The 21,110-nt window shown below is 44.7% G+C and overlaps 1 protein-coding gene across 1 annotated transcript in view; it reads right to left on the bottom strand.

Annotated features, from left to right (window-relative positions):
• Positions 1-203: 203 nt before the first annotated feature.
• PARM1 (prostate androgen-regulated mucin-like protein 1) overlaps positions 204-21,110 on the bottom strand; it is a gene marked incomplete at its 5' end in the record, with an annotated part of 98,140 nt that continues 77,233 nt past the window's right edge. The window contains 2 exons of the mRNA XM_082838255.1: positions 204-542; positions 12,285-12,363. Of these exons, the coding sequence (XP_082694381.1) occupies positions 458-542; positions 12,285-12,363 (164 nt within the window). The 3' untranslated portion in view covers positions 204-457. The remainder of the gene's footprint in view (positions 543-12,284; positions 12,364-21,110) is intronic.

The raw sequence follows: 21,110 nt of genomic DNA, 5'->3' as shown, positions 1-21,110 counted from the left end.
AACTCCTCCCAGCACTCATCGCCTTTCCCCTCATCGAGACTGAATGTAATCTCCTAAAGAAAAGTTTAAGAAATACCACACACTGAAAGTTCCCCTAAAAGAAACCCTTGACGACACAACTTGATCCCTCTTCCTGTTTCTTCTCGCAGTGGGACCTGCGCTGGGTACAGACACCTCCACCGTGGCGTCCGGCCTGGACGGCTCAGGGTTGGCCCATGTCAGCTGCATGTCAGACTCCACTCACTTTTAAATAATTTTCTTTCTTTCTTTTTTTTTTTGGTACCAGAAAGGGGAAGTTGTAGCAGCCAGAGGAGAGGGAGGAAAACAAAACAACCAAACCAACAAAACAGGGCTTAGGATGGTCGCTCAATGCACATCAGGTACTTGTTATTAATTCTACTGGATAAGCACTGATAAATAAAGACAGTTGCTCCTCATCTCAGGCCACCTTCCTTGGTTAGGAGTCGTCGTACAGAGGATTGTTGTAGTTTCCCCAGGACCCGTAGTCGTGGTCATCCAAGAGCCTTCCGTAGGAGGAATGCCTGGTGGGAAGGAGAAGAGGGGCGTGGTTATTTGGAGAAGTTGCCCACCTGTGGACAGCCCCGTGCCCTGGGGCCTGAACCGGGGAGAGGAGACACAGTTCTTCACTAGGACACCCCTCGGTAGCAGACGCACCAAGCCGGGCGGCCCCAGTCCGCAGACACCTTGCAAGTTATGACTGATCCACTGGGAGCCCAACTGGCGCCTTCTGTCGAGATCCGCTGGGTCCTTGTCTCTCTCCTTGACCTCCAATGCTGGCGGAGGAAGAGGCCCCTTTTCCATGGCTATTTAATAAGAAGTCATGGGAAAGGGAAGGTTGCATTCCTGGCATTTTGGCTTAGGTCCTGGACTTCATTTTCCCTGAAATGATAACGACACAACCAGAACTGCTGTTGCTCTCACCACGCCCTCCTGACCTTTATATAATGTTTTATAATCTACAAAGTTCTTCTATGTCCCGTGTTCACTTGATCCTCAGAATAAAACCATGGGCCAGGTATTGTTCATCCTTATTTCTCCGATGAGGAAAATGGGGCTCAGAGATGTTAACTGACATGCCCGAAGTCACCCAACTGAGCTATGAGTTGAACCCTCACCTCCGGGATCTGAACCCAGTTCTCTGAGCTCAGCTCCCTGGAGTCTGCTTAGCACCTTAGCTCAACGGCAATATGGGTTTATCCGGCTTTGCTGGCTCATTCTGGCAACCTGTTCCACGATTAATGTTATTTCAAAAAGAAACTGAAATCAGATGCTTATCACTCTTCCGTGTGAAGCCTTTAAGTGGCCCGTCATCCCACACAGAGTCAAAGCCAAAGTCACTACGATGGTTTGCAAAGCCCTGCAGGGTCTGGCTCCTGTCACTTTTCTGAGCAAATCAGCTACTATGCCAGTGCCTTTTGCTCGGTTCCAACCACACTGGCCTCTTTGCTCTCTCCTCTCATGCCTGACACACTCTTGCCTCAGGGCCTTTGCACTTACTGTTCCCTCAGCTTGGAGCAATTGTCCTCCAGATCTCCACATAGCTCATTCCCTCATTTCCTTACATCTGCCCAAACGTCACCTTCTCAGGGAAGCCTTCCTTAGGAGCTCTATTTAACTTGCCACTCCCCGCCCAAAGCACTCCCTGCTTAATTTTTCTCATAGCACTCACCACCTTCTAACATGCGATACAATTTACGTATTTATTTTGTGACTGCCTCTCTCCTCAAATTAGACTATACATACGGATTATTTGCCTGTTTTGTTTGTTCTTGCCTCTATCTCCAGCACCTAGAGGAGTAAGTCCTCGATAAATGTTTGTGGTAGAAACAGTGATAGGAAAAAATACATCCTGAACATCCAATCTGTTCACAAGGTGGGAGCTTCCTGGAAATGACTATGGCATTTTAAGAATAAAACCAATGACAGGATTTGGAGAACACCACAAAATGAGCGTCTGGTGCCTCTGAGGTTCAGGCTAGCTTGTGAATTTTGACACCTCGCCACTGGAAATCAGGTAGGCCATCTATAGTACAGATGAACATACCCACTCCCCCTAACTTTTTTCTCAGCTAGATACGAAAATTAAACAAAATGAAAATACAGCCCGAGAGGCACAAAAAGCTTTTGCTATATACTTCTATCTGTTGCTAAAATAAGCGCTGTCACTCTTCTAAGCTTATTTACATCTGTCAGGTAGTTGAAAAGAGATGCTTGACGTGCTGGCTTCAGACTCCTAGCTTTCAAAATTCTGATTTCAGTCCCGAGGGCTGGCTCAGTTGACCCAGTCTATACACCTGGAAACTTGCACAAAATAGTCTGTTTTCCCTGAAGACCCACACTCATTTCTGTGGGTGTCAGAAGGAAGGAGGTCACAAATAACACACCACTGATCTACTGATTGGCAGGAATAGGGGAGGGCAGTGTTGGTAAATGAGGTCCCGCCCATCCATCGCCAACACTTCCCCCACACCTAAAACCTCCAGTTCCAATCAAATTCTTTAATAGGAGGGTTGAGAAATGGAAGTTATAGACTGAACAAGTAGAAACCTAGGGATTACAAGACTGGAGCTGGGCCTAAGTTTCAGCATGACTTACTGTGACAAGTCTGGCCAAAAGGGACCCAATAAGTACCTTCTTTTATTGATGGGATACCCTGTCTCACCGCTGTGTGCTTTCTCACAGCATCTTTATATCTATCATATAATTTGATTCTCATAAAATGTCAGTTGAGCCTACAGATGTATGTCCTTGAATATATTTTTAACTCCCTGTCTCTTCATCTATAAAACGGAGAAACAAAAAAATTGCGTTAGGATTCGTGGGTGGATTAGATGAGGTAATGCATATAAAAGACCTGGCACGTAGTAAATACACAATAAATGTTGCCCAATATTGCTTTTTAATTTTTATTATAATGAAACTTACACAAGCGCATGACAGATCTGCAAATAGAAAAGGCTACTGAGTGAGAAGTGCGCCTCCCTCACTTTCTCCTGGAACTCCTGAAACTATGCCCCAGGCATAGTTATAAAACCAGCTTCTTATATTATAACTTAAAAAAAATTATTATCATGCGAGAGTGGGGTTAGAGGATTAAAAATCTTCTGGGCGTCAGGTCTTACTGCTCGTGGTTATTGTAGGCAAGACTATTTGATCAGAGCTATACCTGAATCTGCTGTATTATAAGAGATGTCTACTACACACACACTAGTAAAATAAAGGAAAAAGATGGAGCCTTCATTTTTCTTTGTCTTCTCATTTGAATGGACTGTGAGTTGAGCAAAATACTGATAAATGAGGGAAGCAAAGCAAGAAATTGAGATAAACCATGTCTGGGAGTATACTGAACCTGCAGGGCATGTTTTAATGTAATAATGAGCCTAAACAAGAAGAATTGGGTGTGCTGGGATTCAAGCCAGGTTTGGATAAATCCTGTAATACTGTGGAAAGAGGAAGACAAACACAGTTTGTGTGTGAGTGTGTGTGTGTGAGATAAGAAGAGAATCATTAATGATCACTTTAAACTATCTCTCTTGGTCAGAACCTCTTAAATCATGGCATGTTTTAGATGGAAATGGGGGAATTTTTCAGATTGGCATTTGTCAGGTCTAAAGTGGTGAAAAAACTCCCACTCTCGGGGCTTCCCTGGTGGTACAGTGGTTGAGAATCCGCCTGCCAATGCAAGGGACACAGGTTCGAGCCCTGGCCCGGGAAGATCCCACATGCCGCGGAGCAACTAAGCCCGTGTGCCACAACTACTGAGCCTGAGCTCTAGAGCCCGCAAGCCACAACTACTGAGCCCATGTGCCACAACTACCGAAGCCCACGCACCTAGAGCCCGTGCTCCGCAACAAAGAGTAGCCCCCGCTCACCACAACTAGAGAAAAGCCCGCACACAGCAACGAAGACCCAACGCAGCCAAAAATAAGTAAATAAATAAATAAACAAAAACCCCCTCCCACTCTCAAGATTAAGAAGGTGGGGCTCGGCCCAAGGGATCCGGAAGACTGTCACTGTGACGTACTGGGAGAGGTGGTACTAAAACTAAGGCCTGCTGGCTCTGCACTGCAAGGCTGCTGCGTTTAATTTCAATCTTAAGAGCCCTCTGTATGAATGACATCCTCGTCATGTCAAGGCAGTTTCATTTACTCCATTTCTTCATAAAGACCGCACCCAGCAAGCCAGCATAGCTAAGTTTCCCATTTGCTGTGCGTTGGCTTCCTTAGACAGTAAACCTTCCGGGGGCAGACTACGTCTTACTTTGCTTCTCATTTTCTGAATGTCTGATACGTTGCTCTTCATGTGATGGTACTTTTATAAATACTTGATAATAACTGCTTACATCCAGTAGCATATAAACAGTACACGGAGTAAGTGCACAGAGTTTACTTTGTCAATACCAGCGGGGATTAGCATGGCCTGTGGCAATGCATTGTGCAGTATAACCATGGCAAGGCGAAAATACCTTATTCAAGAACAGAAAGGGCCAAAGCCACCATTTTAACCTTAAAGATAGGAAGAGGGAAGAGAACTACCACTAAATTTCTCCCGTGTGATGACATGGCTTTGAAGTACTCAGTATAGGCCCACCGTCCTTGTAAATCAATGACACTGTGCTTACTGTCACTATTGTTCTACTGCGTCGGATGATTTAGTTAGCTAAAAGCAGAACCTGAGGGGACAAAATAGGGAATGATTTCTGTGAAGCCCTTGCCTCACTGCTTCCTTCTCAAGTGGTTTTGCTCTGACAAAGCAACACTCCCCACTCCCCGCAGTCACAACTGGTGATGCCTTGTTGGTGACAACTGGTAAATGTGGTGTGACATTTATGGTTTGAGGCCTTCTCCACAACTGTGAAAAGGTACCTATTTTAAGATAGCTATAGCATCAATACTTAATGGAACTCAACGCTCTTTGAAAATGAATGAGGTGTTTAACTTTCTTCTGTGTTGAGAGAAACATATTTTAGAAAACACCTTCTCCTTTATAAGGGTCCACCCCGGTTCCCCAGCAGGTCTCCAACTCTGTTTATTACTACTCCTTCCAAAGTCCTCTCCTCTCTAGTAAAGTGAGTCTTGCCATTCAATCACTGGTGCTTATTATGTGCTAAGAAGGAGAGTTATAAAGATGAATAAGATATGGCTTAGTGCTGGGAAAACACAACTGAACTTGCAGCTCCTTGGTCATTAGCCATTAGGCCTTAGACTCTTTTTTTTTTTTTTTTTTTTTTTTTGCGGCACGCGGGCCTCTCGCTGCCGTGACCTCTCCCGTTGCGGAGCACAGGCTCCAGACGCGCAGGCTCAGCGGCCACGGCTCACGGGCCCAGCCGCTCCGCGGCATGTGGGATCTTCCTGGACCGGGGCACGAACCCGTGTCCCCTGCATCGGCAGGCAGACTCCCAACCACCGCGCCACCAGGGAAGCCCAAGCCTTAGACTCTTAATCATCCATTAGCAAAGCTAGTTTGGTGCAGCTGTCACTGGCTCCTTTGTTTTCGTTGGTGGCTTTCTTTTTCTGATTGTCATTTCCCTGCCTGGCTCCTTTCATTTATTCATTGAAAAGTTATCATTGATCAGTCCTTATTTTGGGATTTGGGGAATACTTCAGTGAAGTAAGAGACAGAAATCCCTGTCCTAAGGGGGCTTACATTCTAATGGGGGAAGACACAATAAATAAGACATGAAAAATAATATGGCAGATGGTAATAAGTACAATAGAGGAAAATAAAGCAAAGAAGGGGAATGAGGGGTTCCATATGGGAGGCGGGGATTGTCATTTTGAATATGGTGATCGGGAAAGTCTCACGAAGATGTCATTTGAGCAGACACATAAAGGGGATGTGGATGAGCCATGGGGATGCCTGAGGCAGACCCTACAGACAGAGAGAACAGCATGTGCAAAGGCTCTGGGGCAGAAGCAAACAACACATCTGTGTGGTAGCTACTGACCTATAATTAAAAAAAACTTTCTATATTGGGATGGTTTTAGATTTATAGAAAAATTGCAAAGATAGTACAAAGAATTCCCATGAGCCCTTCACCCAACTTCCCTTGACGTTAACATCTGACATAACCATGGCCCATTAGTCAAAACTAAGAAATTAACATTGTGAACTACCAATTTGAAGCTAAGAAATCTGTGACCATTAGTGGTGAATTTATCTGCCCACAGTTAACCACTGCAAGTTAGTGGCAACAGCTAGAGTATCATAATTCAGTATCTTTAAATAATCACCTTTACTTTGAAGGGGCAGGTAAACTTTAGTTTATATTTTAATATCATACTGGCAGACACTCATCACAGAAGAGGCCTGCACGTCGGAACACCTGCCTATTTGTCAACAAGTTCAGAGTCACGAGATAACTAGGGGAAATCTATGGTTTAACAGATTCCCATCGCTTCCCCTTCTCTAAACCTAGTTTCTCCTGATCTGGAATAAACCAACACTGCTGCCGCACCCCAAACTTTCTTACCCAGAATCATTCACTCAGCCAGCAAGTATCTATAAAGCAACTCTTATATGTCAGGTATTGCCAGGGGCTCTCTGACCTTCTAGTGGAGGAGACTGGCAGTGGATGCAATGATTCCAGTACAGGGAAGTGAATGGTACGAAGGAGGCATGGGCAGCATGAAACTCACTGTGGAGAGGGTGAGGGTGGGAGCTTCCCAGAGAAGATCTCTTTTGAGCTAGACAACTTGGAATTAGCCAGATAAGAAAGAGGTGAACCAAACACCTCTGGCCAGGGATCAGCACGTTCAAAAAAAACAAAGGCACGAAACAGCAGAGCGTTATACCTGGTACTTTAGAGCCAAGTGTGTTTGGAGTGTTGGGAGGAAAGGGTAGAGTGGGGTTACTCAAAGTCTGATCCTTCGACCAGCGGTACTGGCATCACCCGTGAGCTGGTGAGAGCTGCCACTGCATGGGCCCCACCCTGACACACTGAGTCAGAACTTATGGGGCTGAGACCCAGGAAACTGTGTTTTTAACAAGCTTGTCCACTGGTTCTTTTTTTTTTTTAAATAAATTTATTTATTTTATTTATTTATCTTTGGCTGCTTTGGTTCTTCGTTGCTGTGCAGGGCTTTCTCTAGTTGTGGCGAGCAGGGACTACTCTTTGGTGTGGTGCGTGGGCTTCTTATTGCGATGGCTTCTATTGTTGTGGAGCACAGGCTCTAGGCACGTGGGCTCAGTAGTTGTGGCTCGTGGGCTCTAGAGCGCAGGCTCAGTAGTTGTGGCGCACGGGCTTAGTTGCTCTGCAGCATGTGGGATCTTCCCGGACCAGGGCTCGAACCCGTGTCCCCTGCATTGGCAGGTGGATTCTTAACCACCGCACCACCAGGGGAGCCCTCGCCCATTGGTTCTTATGCACATTGAAGTCTTGAGAATCACTAAGGTAGAGAATCAAGTCAACTAGACCTACAGAACGCCAGAAGCTGACCGGAAAAGGTCAACCTGTAGCTAGCAAACACTAGAAGATCTCAGACTTCATGGCTGGCTCTTTACGGGCCTAATTTTTCAACCTTACAACAACCAGGAAGAATCCAGTTGTCGAAAATGTCATCACTAGAAAGACTTCAAGCAAAACAGGTGACTTCTACAAAGATGTCTTAAGGGCCAGGCCCTGTTGTGTCTACAAATCAAGATCACATTTATTTTTGTGAAGGGAACAGCCGTTTTGTCTGTCTGGGCTACCAGCACACCTAATTATAGCAGCATCCACGTTGCTGGCGATAGCAGATATGGTCTCCTGCCCGGGAGATTATCTCGTGGCTGAACAGTTTTGAGCCAACTTGAACAAAACAGAACTGACTTACCTCATTCTTCAATCATCACTAATTAAAGACAACCTTCTGCTAGAGGCAGGCGGGGCTTTTGCTTTCTTTTGCCCTGGAATAGAGATCTCTCACAGATAGCTTCTATTAATGAATGTATAATGTGGGTGCCACTTCCCAGGCGTTTAGAAAAAGCACAATTGAAATTGCCAAGATGGAACATGGAAGTCTGCACGTCAACAGGTAATTAGAAAACGGAGCTTCTGTGCCGTCTTCCTCCTCCTCCACCTCTCCTCTCTCCTTTGAATCCCTGACGCCTACGGAAAGGGGCTGCTGGTGGCTACAGTTTACTGAGGACCTAAGTAGGAAGCGCGTGATAATTACAACGAGGACAGCAGTTGGCCCTTCCGTGGCCCTCACTTCAACCCCGGAACTGCGTGTTTACCTGTATCATAGTTTAATCCTCATAACAAGCCTGAGTTAGGTATTAGTATTCTAGTCCTATTTTACAAACAAGGAAAGTGAGCACAGAGCGATTAATGAACTTGCCCTAGAGTCCATATTCTTTACCATGTTATACGGTCTTTCCAGGTCATCTACATTCATTACTCCACTTCATCTTCAAGACAACCTTGAAAGATAGGTGTTATCAGCTCTATCTTTGCAGGTGAAGGATCAGGGAGATTATAAATTTGCCCAAAGCCACCTAACTAGTAAGTAGAAGGGTCAGTATCGAACCTGATCGCAAAGCCCACGTACCTCCCTGCACCCCACATTGTTGCTGGCTACAGTGCGGGGGTGGATAGTAGAAAAGAGCCTTGGAAGGTTCTGGGCAGTTCATTTTTATAAATTGCATCCAAAAGCGGCTTAGGTTAGAGTGCCCTTTTTCTGGTGGTGAGGCTGCCCTTTCAAGCGGGTCTTCTTTTGCCTTTGCCGGGACATCGGCTGGGCCTGGGGTGATAGGGCGTGGTTGCAGGCCAGAAGCTAATGGTTCCCTCATGGGCTGTGATTTCAGTCACTTGCTGCTCCAGCCAAGTGAGCTAAAAAAACCACAGACAGCATACCTCTGTCATGTTATTGTTCTCAGAAATGTGGGACAATAGGAATGGAGGAAATTTCCAGCCAAGGCAAAACTCAACCTTAGGTACACACACACACACACACACATACACACACACGCATGCACAGTTGTCAATTGAGCCAAGTGTATTTTTGATGAATGATGAGTGGGACTTTCCAAGAATCTGGCAAAATAACACTTGAAGGGGTTTTAGCACAGCCTTGAGATGCATGAGAGCTATGAACCTCCTTATGTTATCATTTTTCCAAAATAATTACCAGAGCAGCAGAAAGAGGTTTTCCTTAGGGGGTTTCTAAACAGGGGTCTGATCACTTTATCCGTCCTTAAGTTTGTAGTGCCAAAGATAAATAACAATCTTATACTTACACCATGGGGGCCTTTCTACATTAAGAGGGAGGAATTACATTACACAGGAGAGAAACAACGACTAGTTCAATTTAATCATTCACTGAATTTATCTAGTGTGGAGAATGCTTGGAGAAAAAATATAACTTTTTAAATTTTTTAAATTTGAATTAAAAAAAATTTTAATTTAAAAATTAAATTAAAATTTAAATAATTTTTAAAATTTTAGAATTAAATTTTATTTAATTCTTTTAAATTTAAAAATGTTTTAAATTTTTCAGTAAAATGCTATACAATTTTAATCAGCACTCATTAGAACCAATTTTAATGGCATGCTAACAAAATTTTTCCAAACCCAGTAAGTTCTGAGATGGCAGAACTGTGTCTCATGACTGATGTGACCCCATTGCTTAGAAGAGTTCGTGGCACATGGCTAATGCTCAGTAACTATCTATTGATCAGCTGTCCCACTGGCGTTCCTTCCAGCTGACCACTTTGATGATGATGATGATGATGATGATGGCAGTGCTATGTACTTGGGAAGCAGGATCCATTAATCCTTCCAACGATGCTACCAAGTAGTTAAAATTACGGTCCTCATCTTACAGAGGAGGGAAGTGAGGGACAGTGAAGCTCTGTTACATGCCCAGGTGATGGTAGAACCTGCTAGAAAGTGGTAGGGCTGAGATTGGAACTGAGATCTCCCTGCTCCTGGAGTCTGAGTTCTTAGTCACTGTTCTAGTCTGCCTGTCTATCATCAGTGGTAGGCTTCAGGTGGTGAAGTTGAGTTCTTGCCTGGAGTCAAGAAGAAGAGTCCTGAGTTTATTTTAACATCATTTCTGGCAAATGTGTGGCGAGAGGGAAGTGTTTCTATTTTGTTCCATACTCTGTGGAGGCATTTTTGGTGACACAGCCCTTTGGAACTCACCACTGGTGATTCCAGAATGTCTCTAAAATTTCTCTGTAAGTTCCTTTCTTTGAGCCCCACCCAGAATCTCCCAAACACAAAGAGAAACTCTGTTACAAAGTGGGAATGAGGTACCCAGACTAGTTCATAAAAGCCAATTTAACTAATAATTAAAATACAGTGTATCTACCGTGATAAACTAGTAATTAAGCCAGATGGAAAAGGGTAGCATTCAGTAAGCTATAATTCATAAAACTGTTTGATGCTCAAGGAAATATAGACTTAATGAAGAGAAAGATTGTTTTTTTAATTTGCAGACCACTGGATCCTTTCATAAAGGCTTTTAGACACAGGTAATGCTAGCACTTTAGTTTCGATTTCTCTTTGAAACCTGGCTTTCCTGTTCTTTGTACCTTAGATAGGGGTGATATTACAAGGCACTCTCATACTTGACACCAGTCATTAGATTGATTTTGTTCATGTGTAGAACAAAAGATGGAGGGAGATAAAAGGGAAGAGGGAGGGGAGGGTTCCCCACTGGGCGCTGGTCTGGGCTGGGGTGACCGGAGGAGATGAGAGGGGGCAGCAGAGGGGATGTGTGTGTAGAGATGAGAAACTAAATACGTGAGCTCCACGTGGGGAACCAGGACACGCCTCTTGAAGGAGAAGCACAGCTGTGATGAGAAAAGGTCAAGAGTGTGCATGTGCGCACAACTGTGCCTGTGTGATTGCGTGTTCTTACGTTCAGTTGTGCATTTATTCCATTTATCGAGCATCTTCTTTAGGCCAGCCCTGTGCTCACAAATAAAGTCTGGGTCCTCAGGCAGTTTACATTTTTGTGGGGAAAAGAGACAAAAGACAAGCAAACAAGCATATAAAGAAAACCAAATAAAATCACGTACAGTGAAAACAGCCAGGATGAAACTAATTGAGGCACCAGGAGAATAAATAACAAAGGCACCAAACTGGAAGGGAAGTCTCCTGGAGAATGTGACTCGAAAGCCACGTATGAGGAAGGACTAGAAGAACATTTCAGGGAGAGGGACCAACAAGAACCAAGGGCCTGGAGAGACAAAGTACCTGGTGTGTTCTAAGAACTGGATGGAAAGCCAGTGTGACTGCAGCTCAGTGGTTAACAGGGAGAGAAATGTGTGATGAGCCAGAAGACGTGGCAGGGTGGGTCCATGAAGGAACTCACGCCAAGCTGGAGGGTCAGTTTAATTCTAAGGGCAGGGGGAAAGCCACTGGGGGCGTTTGAGGGAGGGAGTGACAGGTCGAAGGAGCTTCCACAAAGATGGGCTTGGCTGTTGGGAGGAGAACGCATTGGGGGGTCAGGGACCAGTTGTGCTCATCACGGTGGCATGCGTCCTCCTGTCCCTGTTGTAGGCACTGGGCAGACTGGGGAACCAGACAGCCACTTGCCTTTTGGCATTTTACAGCTGATAGGACACTCAGTGTGAGTAACGTGGTTTTTGAGAGTTTTGATTTTACAGACGGTAGACGACAGAAGTGGAGGACTCACAGGGTACTGCAACTTTCTCTTTGGCTAAAGAAAGTAAAAACTCAACTACCATCTGTGATCACATTCTTTTCATAAGAGAAAGGATATTTAAAAACCCAAACTATAAGGATATAATCTTGGGGGGAAAAAACCCAATTTTGTAGAAAACACTACGCTTTCCTTGTAGTTTCAACATTTTGCTTTAGAAGCGGTGAGAACCTCCTTCCAGGCTGGGTACACACTCCCACATCAGTGTTCAGAACATCAGTGCTTTGGAACCATTGAGCCTGCCTATCTCGCCCATTTCACAGGTGAGACAAAGTGAGGTTCAGGAGGCATGTGGCTTTCTCAGGGTGATGATGTGAGTTAAGGGCAGAGGGCCAAGGCCCCAGTCCCCTCACTCCAGGTTCATTCTCCTTCCATTACATCATCATGCTGTATAGTCCGGATGATTTCTTCTGCTTTGCCAACTTTCAGATACTGCCCCATCTATTCCTGTCCAGGGTGCAGTATGCTGGCCATTTTCACTTCCCTGCCAAGATTTCTGAGAGCTGAGATACTTATGAAGAAACCAGAACTCAGCAAAATAGCTCACAGCCCAGAGCCTGATAAAAAGGAATTCTATTCTTTATAAAGAAGAGGAGGGTGGTGTCTTACCTGATCTTTAGATAGGCTGCAACTCCGAACACCAGCAACACCACAGCAATGACTGTCACCGTAATGGCGGCGATGCTGCCTGGGAAGGAGAAGAGGCACAGAAAGAAGATGAAGGAAGGGTGTTCATTCCAGATCATTCTGCAATGCGAAACCCAGGAGCTTAATTCTGTTATCAAAATGCTTCTCAGGCTAGGCTAAGTTCGGTAAATGGCCAATATTTAGGAAGACCTTTTGGCTGGCCTTGAGTTCAGAAAACAGTTCACAGTAATATTTGATCATTTTTTTAAGAATGCCACCGAACTGTTGCTGCTGCTGCTGCCGTCTGCAGGGGTAGTGGATTTAAAATCTCCTGAGGTACTATTTTCTTCTTTCATGTGCTTTAGCTTGGCTTTCTGGCATTTGCAAAATATTGGAAGACCTAGGATGCTTAGTCAAGGGTCATGACAAAATAATGCTGTTGATTTTTTGATAAAGCAGAACCACAGCGCTATGTCAGTAGTGTCCACTTCAAAAGGGTCACCTTGGTAGGAGATGCACTAATTTTAATGACGCCATCAAATCAAAGCATTTTAAAAGAACACCTCTTTGGGTCATGTGTCCAGTTTTCAGCCCTGAAAGGTGAATCTGATTTTGTAGAGGATAAAGTCAAGTTTGGTGTATAAAATAAGGTCAAGTCTGGTAGGTAACGCTGTGTTTTGTTTGTAGAAATAACCAGGTACAATTATAAAGTAACATGAAGGGTTTATTGTGTAGTTTAAAATCTGTTTCCAAAGGCAACTATTAATGGGCAGTTAAAAAACAAAAAACAAAAAACCCTTTGAGCACATAACCTTGTAAGAATAACCATACTGCTTCCAGAGATTACTACCTCGGGGCACAATGCTCCTTTTGTGTGAGTTGGTGGCTAATAATGTATATATTTCAGTTTTATTTCCCCTCAGAGATACCAAGAATCAATTGGGCTTTTGTCTCCTCATTGTTAAAGTGACCTTTTGGCATTAAAGTTGGTACTAGGGATCCCATTTACTCGTTCAGGCCACTGAGAAATTATTTTTTACTTCAACAAATGAATGGGACTCTTAAACACATTGGAAAGAGCATCAGATCTGGAGTCTGAATATGCGGATTCAAGTGTGCTTCTATCATTAGCTGTCTGACTATGGGCTAATTACTTAACCCTGTGGACCCATCCACCACTCACCTGCTGTGACAGAGAAAAGAAGAGCTGTTCTACCTGCCCACATAATTTGAAGAAAATTAAATGAGGTGCCCTGGGCACCAAGCTAAAGTCCTATCCAGATATACCTTCCTGGACCAGTGCCCATCTTCCATGAACTACATCGCAAAGGTGATGGATCTGTCCCACATTTTTGGAGATTTACTATTTGTGGATGATTCTGCCACTTCTCCTTCTGTTTCTTCCCCCCTCTCTTATGAATGGCTTTTGTATATTGTTCTTCTCATTAGCCCTTCCACCAAAGGAATTAGAGCAGAGCTAAGAAGCAAATGAGTCTACTCATTAACTCTTTGGTAACTCCCGCAAAGGTTTGGGTGAAAGAAGGCTACAGGAGACATACATGCCCCCGCTGGTTATAATTTCTAAAAGGCCAAGGAGGTATTGCTAACATTGAGACTAAGACCAGAACTTGATGTGTCTACACAGACCGACCATAATGTACCATTTTAGAGCTTCCACACTTCTGGACACTCACACGCCCATCTCTTTGCTCCTAGAGTCCTTTAGGGCCAGATTGGTATAATTATCAGTACAGTTCTCTTTCCTTTTTACTATTGTCAAGGTAGAATTATGGCACCGAACACTCAAATATGAAGACTGGATCAAGTAGAGAAAGTTTGAGGTCAGTCCCCTTATGGGTAACCTCTACTCTGCACTCAGCTTCTCAGCCTCCAAACTGCGCTGAAATTAGAACAACTCAAAGTTCACTGAAGCCTCTTAACAGCTCTTTTAAGAGCTTGTGAAATGCAAGGTAAGGTGATGGGGGTATTTCAAGATTCAAAAAGGTACACTGATTGCAATTAGGAGCTTTGAAAACTGACCTTTAAATTTAATTTCCTCCTTTCAAAAAAATGGGAGGAGAGAAAGAATATAGTTGATTTCTCTAAGACCCTTCTTTCTTGCCCCAGGATACATTTAATTTAGGAAATCATAGGTTTGTCCTTCAAAGTTTCTTCCCTAACTCTAGGCAGTTGGATCTCCTCCAACTCTGCGATTTACTGGATATATTTAAACACCACCTCTACTGAAGATAAAACATGCAGTTCCCCAACTCAAGTGCTGTTTTTTTTTGTTTGTTTTTTTTTTTTGAAACAGAAAGTAGTAGAATGACCGGCTTCCTCTCCATGTGACTGACGGCTGTCTGGCTCTGGGTGTAGACCAGTCTTCAAACAGGGCTCTTCAAGGCCACCCTTCTTGTTCACAAAGGACAGCCAGGCAACAAGAGATGGAATTAGCAGGTGATTCCCCCCATGGGCCCTTGAGGGCAGCTGAGCGAAGGGGCGTTTCTGAGGGTTCATATTGCCCCAAAGGAGGCCAAAACGTGTGAGGTGAAATAGATGGTACTTAAATATTCCGGCCACCTCCTTAACTATTCTGCCACCCACCAGCTTTTCTCAGAGGGTGCCACCATGGGGGCAAGGGTCTTCTGGAACTAGAAGGGCTTCATCAGGCCCCCAGCCTGGGAGGGCTTGTGTCCTAAGCTCGCTTTCACCTCCAAGGCAGCTGCAGCTGCCCCCCTCCGAAGCAGCCGGGAAGTTCATGCTGGGAAGTTCCACGCCTCAGGGCATCGCGGTTTGAGCATCTGAGGGGTTTGCTGAGCTGACAGTAGCCGAGGGTAGCAGGACTTTATGCGGGAACCGAAAAGGCCTGATTTCCTCCTTGTGAAAACAAATGCCATTTCCCCCGGAGTTCTGTTTAAAGTAAACTGGATACTTCATGACCTTTTTTTCACCCTTAGATTCCATATATATGTGTTAGCATACAGTATTTGTTTTTCTCTGGGATAAGGAGGGTGGGAGGGAGGGAGACGCAAGAGGGAAGAGATATGGGAACATATGTATATGTATAACTGATTCACTTTGTTATAAAGCAGAAACTAACACACCATTGTAAAGCAATTATACTCCGATAAAGATGTTAAAAAGAAAAAAAAAATACAACAGGGTATTGCTTTTATCTGTATTTTCATTAGCATTCAGTCAACTCAAAAAATGTATTAATTAATTAATGACTGCATTTTGTGTCAGTCGTAGGATGGGTTATTACTATAATAGCAGAAATTAAAATACCATTTATAAGGAAAAAAAATAAAGTAAACTGGAATTCCCCTTCTGGTACTTTGTCTTTCGAGGCAGGGCAGGGAGAGGAAAGATGAGGAAGGTGTGGCTAGGGCAGGGAAGCTCTGCCCTATGAGGAAGGTGTGTACACTGGGTGGGCAGTGCCCTGGGGATGGGGGATGGGGGATGGGGACGTGGCTGGCATTTCTGTCTTCCTCATCTTCCCTGTTGGCACGTGTGAGTTTCAGACTGGGTGTGATTCACGCTGTGAAGCCCTGGAACCAGAAGAAATTGAGAGGACCGGAGGAAATTTATGTATTTTCTAAGTCGAGATGCTAGAATATTCCACGGTGCCAACACGTTCTGCCTGGCCAGAGGGCTGTTGAAGAGCCACGAGCCGAAGCCTCCTTGAAGTCTGGGTCTCTCTGACGGCGTTTCTCAGGGGACCATATCCCCACTTTCATAACAGCTCAGAACAAAAAAACAGAACAGGCTAGAGAATGATCTGTTCTACACTTGTGGGTGGTTACGTCGGTCTGGTGCTGCGCCAAGAACTTTACAGCTCCCAGCTCATTGAATTCTCTTTATGAGATGAAGAGAATGATTCCCATTTGATGGACGAGCAAGTTAAGGCTCAGAGAGATTTAAGAACTTGATTCAGGTTTTATAAGCTGCTAAATGATGAAGCTGTCATTTGAACCCAGGACTATATCCTAGGTGTTGCATGTTTAATCATTAATATACTGGTGACATCCCTGGCCCTCTTCTCAGCTTGGCCAGCTCCTACACTTTCTTTATGACAACTAAATAGCAACCCTTCTGGGAAGCTTTCCTGACACCCCCAAGCAAGCTGTAGTGTTGTTGTGTGTTCTCAGCTCTTTGTGTCTGCTTCTCTTAAACACTCTGTGTTGTATTTTTTTTTTTTTTTTTGTGGTACGTGGGCCTCTCACTGTTGGGGCCTCTCCCGTTGCGGAGCACAGGCTCCGGACGCGCAGGCTCAGCGGTCATGGCTCACGGGCCCAGCCGCTCCGCGGCATGTGGGATCTTCCCGGACCGGGGCACGAACCCGCGTCCCCTGCACCGGCAGGCGGACTCTCAACCACTGCGCCACCAGGGAAGCCCTCTGTGTTGTATTTTTGAGCTTCCCCAGACAGATTCTAATCATATTCATCTTGCATCTCATCCCCCTTCTCCCTGAACTGTCCGCACTGGGCACAGTCTCTAGCCCATAGTGGGTATTTAAATTATATTTTTTAAATGTTGAATGATTAAATGTAATACTCGCAAAAAAAATAAAAAAGATAACTGGCAGTTTCTGAGACCAGTCACTGTGCTAAGAAGGTCCCCAAGCAGCAGCCTCTCCACCTGTCCATCGTGGAACCCCTGCTCCAGGTCCTACCTCGGCATCTACTCCTATGACTCTACAGCTATGGTCCAACCACCCCAGTGTGTGCTTGCGAGTCCCCATGGACGACTGAACTGGAGGAGAGTTATTTTAGGATTCTCTGTCTGAATATATTCTTGTCAGAAATATATCCTCTGTCAGAAAATATCCTTGAAGTAACCAGAACAAAATCCCAGAAGCCCACGCTTCTGGTTGGACCTGGTCAGACTACCCGAGGGAGAGGGTTTCCCTGGAGGGCATCACTTGCCCTGCTTCGACTCTGTTCTGTGCCCGTGCAGTCCTGGAACAAACTATGACATCATTTACAGGCCTTCTCCGCTGCCCCCAACACCTGCCTCTCTTTACTACGCTTCGGCTAGTCCTTCGCAGACACAGGATGTCCTCCACACTAGAAGGGACTCTGCTCCTGTCCAGACTACCTCCCCGTCACTTGTCCTAAAGGTGTCCTCCTGTCTTCCTGGGCTTAGCAATGTTCCCAAACCTCAAATGTTCCCCTGGGGACTCTTCTCATTGAGGGATTTTCCCCCCCATTTTAAACATGAAAGAAACGTTTCATCTGACCTCTTTGGCAGGATACTTGCCAATCATATCCCAAAATGAGAATATTAGGATGTGATAGGATGAACTCGAACGACCTCTGAAAGAAACAGCTTTCCTAGGCTCTTTAAAAAAGTTATCGCTCTGAGAGAGCCGGGGACAGGGGAGGTGACGGTGGGGTGTTCTCAGGATGATAAAAGAAGGTGAGTGTCTTGCTGCTATCTGTGGATGACTTCCGAACTACATCTCATTGGGAATTCATCAGTCAGGCTTGTTTAGAATGCACATGTAAATGCTTTGACCAAGTTCCTGGGTATGCGTGTGTGTGTGTCTGATCTATTTTGAGAAGTCTTTAACGAAACCTCTGGACTGTTTTTCAATGTTCTTACTCTTTTCTTTCCTCTTTCCCGTCTAGAGAATAGGTAAGAAACGGAAAATAGGAGCAGGTGGCCACTTCAGAGAGCGTGGTGGCTTCTTCAGTCAAGGTCACCAAGAGGAAAGGAACATTCTGTCTCAGGAATTCTTCCTCTTTGAACGCATGTGTCTGCGGGACTTCCCTGGTGGTGCAGTGGTCGAGAGGCCGCCTGCCGACACAGGGGACACGGGTTCGTGCCCCGGTCCGGGAAAATCCCACATGCCGTGGAGCGGCTGGGCCCGTGAGCCATGGCCGCTGAGCCTGCGCGTCCGGAGCCTGTGCTCTGCAACGGGAGAGGCCACAACAGTGAGAGGCCCGCGTACCGCAAAACAAAACAAAAAAAGCCAGAGTAGGGAGGAGGTGGGAATGAAGATGTTCTCTAGAGGATGGGCTGAACTTGGACAGAGAGCAATGAAATTTTTAGGCAAGAACCAGCTAGATGGAGGTACATATATACAATGGAATATTACTCAGCCATAAAAACGAATGAAATTGGGCCATTTGTAGAGACCTGGAGACTGTCATACAGAGTGAAGTAAGTCAGAAAGAGAAAAACAAATACCATATCCTAACACATGTATATGGAATCTAAAAAAAAAAAAAAAGAAGGTTATGAAGAACCTAGGGACAGGGCAGGAATAATAAAGACACAGATGTAGAGAACGGACTTGAGGACACGGGTTGGGGGGAAGGGTAAGCTGGGACAAAGTGAGAGAGTGACATGGATATATATATATATACTACCAAACGTAAAATAGATAGCTAGTGGGAAGCAGCTGCACAGCACAGGGAGATCAGCTGGGTGCTTTGTGACCACCTAGAGGGGTGGGATAGGGAGGGTGGGAGGGAGACGCAAGAGGGAGGGGATATGGGGATATATGTATATGTATAGCTGATTCACTTTGTTATACTGGAAAAACTAACACACCATTGTAAAGCAATTATACTCCAGTAAAGGTGTTAAAAGAAATTAAAGAATAAAGGACATTAAAAAGAAAAAAAAATAACTGATTCTTCTGAAAGTGTAGCTATTTGTTAAATTGAACTTTATAAGTAGTTATGATGCAAAATTAAAACTCCTTTATAAGGCATACAGCTTGCATGCAAATATGATACAGAACTGTTTTGTTTTTTTTTTTTTTTTTGCCGTATGCGGGCCTCTCCCGTTGCGGCCTCTCCCGTTGCGGAGCACAGGCTCCGGATGTGCAGGCTCAGCGACCATGGCTCACGGGCCCAGCCGCTCCGCGGCATGTGGGATCTTCCCGGACCGGGGCACGAACCCGTGTACCCTGCATCGGTAGGCGGACTCTCGACCACTGCGCCACCAGGGAAGCCCAATACAGAACTGTTTTTAATTAGCACAATCCAAGTTTGTCTCCGTGTTAGTCCTTCTCTCTGCTGCCCCATCTCCTCAAATCTTTAAATCATTAAAGTACTGCTTAATCATTTCTTCACACAGTGGCAGAGGTAAACTTTATTAAAATTAGTCAAATATGACCACAATTGGAATCTTTTACTTCATGTTTATACTATTTCTTAAAAGCTAGTTAGTTTGCAGGATTGGTCAGTGGGCAGACTTGGGATTCAAACCTTGGGCAGGATCCCTAATATCTATGTTTTTCCACTTCCTGTCATCAGAAGCCCTGGTTTGGGGACTGGCTTTGCTTTTATCTAAAAGCATTTTACCTACTTGGGTAGCATATAGTTAAAAATGTATACTAGAAACACAAATCTCTGTTGAGGTGATAAAAGATTTGCATTCACCCAAGCAAGTGTGTGTTTCTTTTTTCTTCATTTCTCTCTCCTGCAGGCACATCAGCTGTACTTGAAGGATGCAGGGAGCACACGTTTGTAATCAATGCCAAACGGGGCACACAAGTCGGCACAGTTCCTGGTTACCATGGTTTTAAAATTTCCTTACTTCACTTACAATCACAATCTTTCCCAACACAAATGAAGCCTCGTTCCCACCTGGAATTTTTTATAACTACCTGTTTAGGTCGCCCAACCCCAGCTCTCCTTTGACACCTGTAATGTAAACCAGGCTAGGTTTCTAAGAATAGCAAACAGTGCCCCTCATCCCCTTTCCCTATAGCATCCTGACAAGCTGATGTCCACACAGCAGCTTCCCATCAACGTCACGTCAGGGAGCATTCCTCTCATTCAGTGCTCTCCAGACCAAAAGGAGCCCACGGGGAGTAAGAATTCTTCCCGAAACAGGGGTGACCCCTACATCTGTATGCTATCAACAGACTCTCCTTAAAGACTGAATTCAGTCTTGGTTTAACAACATTTCTCAGGGGACAGCTCTAGTATTGTGCCAAGAACAGTAATAAAAGCATTAAGAAAAACAATCGTGGTCATAAAAGTCTCAGCAGCCTTCCTTTACTGCAGTTCCCTGTGCCAGGCACTGAGCGAGGCAGAGTGGGGTAGGTATCTCCACTTAGGAGTTTAGCAAAAGCAGTTAACAAACATCTATTCAACTGGTTAGTATGCAGAAATGGGATTCAACCTCTGAGGCTGGATTCCCCAAACTTATGCTTCTCTACTTTCTGTGAGTAACCGGAAGACCCGGCGTGAAGACTGGCTTTATACATGCACTAGCGGAACAGTCTTGGGCAAGTCGCTTTACTCCTTTGCGCCTCTATGGCCTCATTTGTGCCCCTATCTCTACCTGTAAAGTGAGAATTCGTTCAGTCATTCACACAACTGATGTTTATTGTTTACTACGTGCCCAACTTTGATGAATCGCTTGCTTCCTCTCAGAGTGCTTTTACAAATTAAACAGTGTATTTAAAATGCTTTGTCCATCAGGAAGTGCATTACAAAGGTCTCAGTCTCTGGGCATCTCTTATCCATAAAAACTCTGAAGCCAGGAAGAAACTTGAATCCAGAAAAGATCGGAGCCAACCCTAGTATTCGAAATGATTGCGGATCTCAAGCTCAAGTTTTGCTTCCAGCCTGATCATGACCAATGGAATAATTTTACTGTTGAAAGGAAATTAAGAAGGTTCATTGCCTCTAACCCCTTCATTTTACAGATGATAACATAGAAATTAAGAGATTTGGTTGAGATCAGACTCCATCAGTGGCAGAGCTGGGACTAGATACCTTTGAATTCCGGGTTTGCCGTCTTTAAAATTTTCTACCTCTTGGTCTTATCCCAAGTAAAAGC

This window comes from Leucopleurus acutus, assembly GCF_964270905.1.
Source record: "Leucopleurus acutus genome assembly, chromosome: 4".
NCBI lineage: Eukaryota > Metazoa > Chordata > Mammalia > Artiodactyla > Delphinidae > Leucopleurus > Leucopleurus acutus.
Note: the sequence above shows the minus strand (reverse complement) of the source record. Positions and strands in the feature narration are given on the sequence as shown.